The sequence below is a fragment of the Trachurus japonicus genome, chromosome 13 (assembly GCF_045865225.1).
Source record: "Trachurus japonicus isolate A0001 chromosome 13, Traja_1.0".
Lineage (NCBI taxonomy): Eukaryota > Metazoa > Chordata > Actinopteri > Carangiformes > Carangidae > Trachurus > Trachurus japonicus.
The window spans coordinates 11,452,078-11,461,415 of NC_140919.1; the positions used below are offsets into that span (position 1 = coordinate 11,452,078).

Here is a 9,338-nt window from a genome sequence, read left to right on the forward strand (position 1 = left end):
ATCATCTGTCATGACCACAAATTGCCAACGGATGATCGGATCGCCTCCGGTGGCGAATCCTTGTGTGTAATCGCTCTGCTGAAACGTCAGTGCAGCCCATCTCACACCAGAGCTGCCGTCATGGAACTCATTTAGTCAGACAGAGTGGCTGACTATAAAGCCGTGATTTAATAAGCTGGGTGACAACTGCTGCTCGTTAAGGTGGTATTTATGAGCCTCTGACAACGGAGACGACTGTACTGTGTATTGGGACCGAACAGAGTTTTGATTGTGATCATCCCTTTTCCTCCTCTGTGATTTAAAACATGAAAATATTTATTCTGCATGCATGTGGAGACAAACCCATAATGATAAGTGCCAAATGATTACATAATCTAATTATGTTCACATCTCTGTTACGTCATGTGAATTCATTGTATTAACTCATAAAACGCAGCTGCTCAACAAATCAGTTTTACTAATCAGTGTGATGGGAGTTTAACAACTTCCTGGTTTAGCTGCAGAGACATAGACAGACTCTCTGCTGGCTTCTCCTGAGTCCTGATCCAGGACTGAAGCAGACTCAAGGCAGACTCGGCTCTGGAGCTCACTGTCGAAGAAGATCTGAATCCTGCAGAACCAGTGAAGCATTTGCATTTGAAGTCGCTTTGAGAAATGCTTCACTTAACAGCATCTTATCTGCTTTATTATTATCGGTATTTATTGTCTTTATCTTGTACTGCTGAGCTCAGGTGTGACCACTCTCGGCCACAGCCATAGCAACAGTCACACAACACAAGCAGTAAAACAAAAATCAATAAACCCACTGAATGAGAAACAAAGCTACAGAGTCACAGAAACGGATCTGTTCAAGGAAAAGATTCGGAGAGCGTTGAGTCTGAGTCACCAGTGATGATCTAATTGACTGCTGTGAGGAGTGATATCATTGTACAGCGTGACCATGACCTGTAGGACTCTGCTCATCTAAAACATGTGACTGGGGAGTTAGTTAATGTCCTGTAGACCTTTTTATATCAAGTTTGCAAGAGGTGTGTTCAGGCAGGTTGGGTCAGTGTTGATCTACTTCCTGTCTGATGAGATAATAGGGACAGTTTCTGAAAAATGTTGCTGCCGTTATTCAGAAACATCTGGACCAACATAACGCCTCGGTCCAAGTCTGGGCAGATTCTTGCTGTTATCCTCAGGTATGAACTGTAACTTGGAGGGTTTTTTTGTGTTTGAGAACTGGTCCAGATGTGTAAGATTCTCTATGTGGGCCTGAGTCGGTGTTGGAAACACGAGCATGTGGCCCAAATATGGGATCAGATTTATTTTGCTTTCTGTGATACTAGTCTTTCAGTTTTAAAGCGACACCAGCACTAGCAGAAAGAGACACAAACACAACAAGCTGTTTAAATCTACAAAGATCCTCCATCTGAAGCAAAACTGAGAACTGGTCCAGATGTGGAAGTGTCACCTGTTAATTGTGCTGTATATCGGCCAGATTAAGGTCCTGGAATTTATTTATTTTTTCGTCTAAAATGTTTTAACTTCAATGGTTGTATACTCTTGATTCATATTTTTATGTTGTCCTGTGTGTTTGGGTTTGGAGGGGAACCAGGGCACTGCCATTTATTATGGTGTAGGTGGTATTATAAGAATATTCTTCCCGTGGTGGCCATTTGAAAATGGCAAACAAATCTCTCCCTGGGTTGAAATTGGCTTGCTAGATGATTACATCACATCAGCGCCCAATGGTAATCTGACAAATATTCCCTGAATCATTGTGGTGAGGCTGGGAAATGTCCATGTAAGGTTCAGCCTTCTGTCCTGGGCTGCAGGCATCTTCCATCCAGACAAGTCTGAATTAATCTGGAACAAGCTGAATGATTTACTCTTTCCCTGGAAGACCGTGCATTTTATTACCTTTTTTTTATTACCTTTTTATTTGCTTTTTGTTTCTACCTTGCTTACAGGAAAAGTAAACTTTTAAATGCTTTAAATCCTGGGAAAGCGCTGCCCGTTGTTATAAAAGAGCAACGTCAGCAAGATTGTTTATTCACTCATCAGAACAAGAGACAGTAGTTATGAAAGTGCAGTAAGTGCCGGAGGCAGGATTTTGGAGAAATTGCTTGCAAAACTCTTGATGAAATTACGCAACGGGCGCCGTCTCCCATCATCAAAGCTGACTGTCAAAGTCTTCAGTTTGCCGCTCTTACTGTATCGTGGCAAAACCCGCTTCAACATAGAAACTCATTTTTTTCCCCCTGGAATTCCCTTCAGGCAAACAGTTGCCACAAATTTGGGAACATGATTCATCAGTTTGAGCAACCAGAGTTAGATACTGTCAGTGATGGACCCTTGAGATCCCTCAAATACCCCCCACTTCCTCTGATTATGTTGTTGGATTTCTGCAGTCCAGGTTTATCATCGACAGTTGTTGTTTTTGTCCTGTGAAGATTCAGGTCACAATTTCTTTTTTGAATATTACAAGGACATAATTTCTTCAGTTCTATAGGTGGTTGGTGGGGAGTTGCAGTTGTTGTTAACACCTCGAGGGTCTGAGGTCCAGGAGACATGAGACTCTCCAGAAGCCTTTCGAACAAAATGTGAAAGGTCTTTAAGAACCTCAAGCAAGTCTGGTTGTCTTCGTGAAACTCTCAGAGATAGATCTGGATCTTCACAGACATTACTAAGGGATATCTTTAATGCAATGTCTGTGGCCCCATTGGAGTTATTCAGAGGCCATTGGCTCCTTGGCTTGTTTTGAAATGTAGAAAGAAAAGTTCAAACAAAATATGGAGAAAGCGATTCTCTTTAAATATGACAGAAGAGCCTCATCGGCATGACTCTAGTTCTAGTAGACCATCCAAAAATAATGGAACCCATTGATTGTTGGTTCAACACCAATCCACCAATACATGAGAGACTGTAAATACATCCAAGTTTCAGAGCCCTCTAGTGGTCGTAGAAATTATGACCCTTGAATTCGTCCAAAAACAGGTGAGGATGAAGTTGTGTAAAACGAACGCTGAACTCCATTGAGGGAGGAAGTTGGGTATCAACTAACACCAGCCTTTTTTTAGGGTATGTTCCTGATTAATACTTTACCTTAAAGGAGACATATTCTGCCCCCTTTCCCCAAATTCAAATAGTTCCCAGGTGTCTTAAAGACATGTATGTGACATGCTTTGGTCAAAATACCCCAAAGATCAAACATCACAGCTCTTTTCATCCTCTCAAAACAGCCCTGTTCAGAACGGCTGATTTCAGTGCCTGACCCTTTAAATGCAAATGAACCACTGCTCACCCCGCCCCACCCCTTCTACTGGTCCCAGGTAGGGGTGGGGTTATGCAAATTCAAAACCTAGTTAAATCACTTTGTCAATTCTCACATTTGTGGGGCCAGAAGGCAAGACAAACACCCAAATATATGCTAAAGAGCCTTTAAAGAGTGATATTTCCATAATATGTCCCCTTTAATAATGTGTTAGTTATTGTAGCAGCAACAATGAAGGTTCCTGTAACAACAGCTAGTGGTCAGTTTAGTATGAGTGTTGGTTGTTTGATCCATCCAGATGCTGTGATTTATTTTGTTCAGATTGTCTTACATCATGAGGACATGACGGCCTTAGAGCTTGAAATGTGTATAAAGCGTGTACATACTCCTGGTTATTAAAATTCCAGACTGAGACTTGTCCTCCAAACAAGTACAATGGAGACGGATGGACACAGGGTAGTGTTTTGTTAACTGTCAGTGTGAGGGATGTAGTGCTTCTGTTGGACTGTCAGCATCGATACTTGATGAAACACATTGGCCTGTGTGTCATTCTTGGACCTATTTTCCCGTCCTTGTTGTTCTTCTGATGCAGCGTCTTCCAGGGAATTTACTGAACCAGGTTAGTTCAGTTTCTACATGTAGGTTACCTCCCTGTGTTTGATCCTCGCCGCCGGTTGCCTCAGTCAGCATCTTCACAGCGTCTGTTGTGTGCCGCCAATGAATGACATTTCATTTCATCTGTATATAATTGAGGCTTAATGTGACAGCTGACATTTGTCATTAACGTAGCTCAATCTGACACAACCTCCTCTGAAAGGTTCCTCCGACATTCAGACTCTTCAATCAGGACTTTGTTGTAGAGACGCCCCCTTTTGGCCGGCCGCCAAATTCCCTGGAATATTTTTCAGGACAAGACCTTGTGGTCCTCTTATTTAGTCAAATCAGGCCTCCGATCCTTTGTCCTGGCAGCTGTATTGTCCTGGCAACAAACCCACATGCAGCTACCAGGACGTGTCTCACTGGTGCGACTGTCTGTGGAAACAAGACGGGGGATTTCACACTCAGATGACCGTAACCGTTGACCACATGACCGTTCAGTCCGTTTAACCAGTATCATGCTGATGGAGTTTTTTTTTGCTCAGAATGAAGAATTGAATTTCGGGGGGAAGGACTAATTCAGGCTGGGCATTGTTTCACAGATGCATCATGTTGCAGATACTGACCCGTCTGTTGACCCAGCCTGTCCATGTCACTTACCACGGACACAATGCGGGAAACAGCCAGTTGCCAGGATATTAAGCCAAACCATTTCCCCATTCTTTTCATTAAACACACACACACACACACACACACACATACCAGCGCACACACACACACACACACACACACACACACACACACACACACACACACACACACATTCACCAGAGACTGAGAAAACACATTCCAGTAGAATAGAAGCAGTGTAGAGTAAAACTTGTTTTCACAGTTTCCCAGCAGATTGTAGGCATCAGTCTCTCATCGCGTCAGCAGTTCACAGAGAAACTGACACTGAGCTGGTCTTCTATCTTCACAGTTTTTTTTTTACTTTGTTCCAAGTGGTTCATCGACGTATTCCTGCATCGGGCTGAAGAATACCTTCCCTGCTCCACTTGCATAAACTCTGTTGAAGCTTGTCCTGCTGCCTGGAAAGAAAAAGGCTGACACCTCAAAATCAGTCTTAAACTGTTCCCTGTACAAGAGCCATTAATACTGAATCCAGACCTAGGTGGCCAGACTTTAAAGCTCTATACAGTATAAATGGAGACGTTTGTATTAAAGCTCCATACAGTATAAAGGTAGATGTTTGTATTAAAGCTCCATACGGTATAAAGGTAGATGTTTGTATTAAAACTCCATACAGTATAAAGGTAGATGTCCATGTGTAGTGTGATTATAAAGCAGCTCTAGGTTCTATATTAATACTGTGAAAGTATCAAAGCCTCAGTCCACAGAGAAATGCACACAGCCTGTATTCAGAAACTGAGCCTTAAAACCAGCCGGCAGGACTTCCTGTCACTTTGTGATGTCACAACTAAGCTCCGCCCCCTCACCACCTGGACCCACCATCCATCCATCCAACAACTTTTAGGATTTGGTTTCTCTGAGTGTTTTATTCTGAAATCTGCTCATTTTTTTATTGGATCACTCAGAATACAGTCAGCCAATCAGAAGAGAGGAGGCTCTGAGAGGCCCTTCTGATTGGCTCACTGACAACGTCATCAACACTTACAATAAACGACAAGACGTTGAGTTTGTCATTCACAACAAGCTAGTCTCTGTAGAAGCAGTTACATAGCGGACATCTCCGACCACAGTCTGATCATCTAACAGGCAGTTTGTCCACAGAGGAAACAGCTGCTCTCCAAAAATAACAACCCTGCACCTGAAGTTTGCCAAAGAGCAGCTCCACTTCTCCACAATAAAACTGAGGGAAATGTTTTCTGGACTGATGAGACATTCATTTTGTCATTCACGATAGTCAGATATTAGACGATCATAGTGCTGTGTATTCTTGCCGTGTCTTAGTCGGGAAAGTGACCACACTACAAGTTCCACCCCGACCATCATCGTGTCCTGTCGTCACAACCACGCGTGAGTTCAGCGGTTGTTGTGGAGGTGTGGAACAAGCGGCCACAGAGGTGCTCTGTATGTGCATTGTGCACGTCATAGGATATGTCACAAAGGGCAAAAAATGTAGAAAAAATTCTGACATGCCCTACTTTCTGTGTCGTGGTCGTGAGGTGTCCTAGATGCCAGATCGCTGAGCTTTAATTGTGCCACACCACACAAGGTAAAGACACGTGTTCCTCGGTCCTGACTAGGGGTTTCACAATTAACTGCGGTTATAAATGCCACAATTAATAAATCGTCGGAACCATATTGGCAAATAAACGCAAAAAAAAAGGTAAATGCACAGAATACTGGTTTAAATTAAGTAAAATTTCCTAATGTAACATTGAATTGGTTGGATAAATGTTAGCGTGTCATTTGTAATAAAAAAAACAACGATTAAAATAAACTTTAATATTTGGTATATAGATGACAATTATAACTTGAATATTAACAAAATTATTTTGTGTAAATATTTAGTAATGTAATTATAGTTTGACTATATTAGATTTCACACATTCATAGTGTTGTGAAATTAATTAATGTAGAATAATCGTAATACCGTGATTATTTCTCTGACAATAACTGTACAGTACCAAGAAAATGTATAATGGCGACATCACTAGTCCGTTTTTTTTTTTATCTTATTTTAGACCTTGCTACTTTTACTTCTTTTTAAATCTTATTTTAGACCTTGCTGCTCTTATTCACTTACACATGTTGTGCAATGTTGTTGTTATTGTCTATTTTTTGTGGATGATGCGTGTGTGTGGTCTTGTGTAGTCATCTGCTGCTGGTAACATTGTAATTTCCTGCAAGGGATTAATAAAGTATCTTTAACTTAACTTAACTGACTCTCAATGACAGTGGTCTGTCGGGGCCAAATTCAGGCTTCATTCATGTAGCGTAACCGGAGCATTAATGAGTCAAGTCTGTTGTGGTTGTTGCTGCTTCTGCTGCTGTTTAGCTGGAACAAAAAGCTGCAGCCACACGGTCCTTTGTGGAACAGTTTGGACACGCCTGCTCCATGAGGACGACCGGTCCAGATTAGAGACAGAGCTGGTTTCAGGTCTTTGGAGCCAAAGCTGGTTTCTCCAGTTATTTAATCCGAGGGTTCCTTCAAGTTTCCCAGCAGCACTGTGGAGGTTTGCTGGGTGTGTCCAGTACAGATATCAAAGATCCTAATTGTGTGTTATTAGATTAGGAACATGTGTTTGTCTGGACTTGTTTCTTAGAATAAAAAACTCTGATCAGATTTTATAATCCGTCGCATCAGGTGATTCAGTTTGGGTCTGTTTCAGGTCCTTGATGTTATTAAAATGTAAATCAGGTTGAACTAGCATTGTTACTGTTGCCATAGGACACAGGCATAGTGGATGAGGCTGACGTCTGCTGCAGGCTCTCCATGTCTTATTCCCTGTGTATAATTCCTCTCATCAACAGCTGAATTATTCACACTTGTCTGTATCTGAAACTAAAAGACGTCACAGTGACATCACAGAAACATCCCACAGTGTATTATTGTATCTTTGTGCTGCAACATAGTGAGACTGGTCCTGGTTTAACATAATGGCTGTTAAAGGGGAATTGCCATTTTTTACAACCTGGACCTTATTTCTAGCATAAAATACGATCATTTACTCACCCAGATAACTTTGGTGCCGAGAGCCCGTATATCCATATGAGTCTACAGGGCAGCAGAATGCAGCCTCTAAATAACACATTATCTGCAGAGAAACTCGTTCATTTCACCAATATTTTGTTATGATACACTAGTGCTATTCCCCTCTGAGTCCGGGGTTAGCTGTTATCAACATCCAGGGTCTGTAGGTTGACCTACTGACCTCTGACCTGGATGATGTCATCTCCGACCGCGGTGCGGCTTGTTGCTACCGCTAATGCTACGGTTCGTTTCTGTGTGTTTCTGACTTGTCAGAACAAAATGAGCAGCTGGATGAAGTTCAGCTTCCACAGGCTTCCTCTCCTCAACCTGGACTCACTAAAGCTCCGACTAGTTGAGATAAAAATGGACCCGAATGCCGAAGCAGAATGATTATTATCAGAATGAGCCGCACAGCGGTCGGAGATGGCATCATCCAGGCCAGAGGTCAGTAGATCAACCTACAGACCCCGGACTCAGAGGGGACTAGCACTAGCGTATCATAACAAAATATTGGTGAAATGAAGGAGTTTCTCTGCAGATAATGTGTTATTTAGAGGCTGCATTGCGCTGCCCCGTGTTCTCGCATTATATGGATATACGCGGCTCTCGGCTGGAGCTAATTTCGTCAGAACGACTTGTAATGACACCAAAGTTATCTGGGTGAGTAAATGATCAGATTTTATGCTAGAAATAAGGTCCAGATTGTAAAAAACGGCAATTCCCCTTTAAAGCTGCAGTCTTCATCTCCTGATTGTCAATTTGTCAATCTTATCTTGAGACTTGTTTTTCATTGAGGCATCAATGGATCAGATCAGATTCAGTTCTTCACATCTCTGTAGAGGAAATGCATCACCACAAAGCAGAAATATTCATCTCTTAACTCTGCAGATTCTTATCAGAACAGATTTTGCTCGTTGTTGTTTTGTTGCATCCTTACAGTCGGTGACGGAGTCGTCCTCTTGTCTCCTGCAGGCTGCAGCAGGGAAGCTCTCAGTGGACCGGTTGCTGCAGATGTCCAGCTCTGAGCTGCAGGACACGATGAGACGTCTGGGCTCCAACTCGGAGGACTGTTCCCGCCTCACTGCCGCCCTCTCCTGTCTGAAGAGCGCCGATGAAACAGGTGAAACCTCGAGTGGAGAGGATGCTTTTAGATTGAGATGCATTGTGTTATAACATGACGCACTAACATGCAGCCTTTTACTCTGGGACTGTAGGAGGAGACCTGAGGACCGACTCCTGCAGATCTGAGCCCCAACGGGACTGTGAGGTCCAATCCCCCAACAGCGCCGGCAGCCCCTCCACCCCTCTCCCCCCCACCAGCGGCCGCAGCCCCTCCATCTCCGTATCCCTGGCGCCGTGTTCGGACGACCGGAGAGCGGCCGACGAGACGAGCGACGTGTTCATCGTGGAGCCGAGCCCGCAGACAAACTCTAAGTCGCGGACTTCCAAGTCCTCGCAAACGCCGCCGCAGGCGTCTCGCAAACTGCTGCAGCTCCTCCCCAACATCGCGCTGACGAGGAGCAAGAGTCAGGAGTCGCAGCTGGCCAATCGCATCGAAGAGCCGGCCACACACAGGTGGGAATTCAGTTAATACTGAAGTCATGTCTTTCAAGATGTTTGTATTAAAGCTCCATACAGTATAAAGGTAGATGTTTGTGTTAAAGCTCCATACAGTATAAAGGTAGATGTTTGTATTAAAGCTCCATACAGTATAAAGGTAGATGTTTGTATTAAAGCTCCATACAGTATAAAGGTAGATGTCCA

General features: G+C 43.2%; 1 protein-coding gene across 3 annotated transcripts in view; it reads left to right on the plus strand.

The window, feature by feature from the left end:
- Positions 1–9,338, plus strand: part of LOC146975628 (kinase suppressor of Ras 1-like) — a 49,548-nt gene that overhangs the window by 20,820 nt on the left and 19,390 nt on the right. For all 3 annotated transcript variants that reach the window (XM_085794835.1, XM_085794837.1, XM_085794836.1), the window contains 2 exons: positions 8,547–8,694; positions 8,789–9,149. In XM_085794835.1, coding sequence (XP_085650961.1) covers positions 8,547–8,694; positions 8,789–9,149 — 509 coding nt within the window. The remainder of the gene's footprint in view (positions 1–8,546; positions 8,695–8,788; positions 9,150–9,338) is intronic.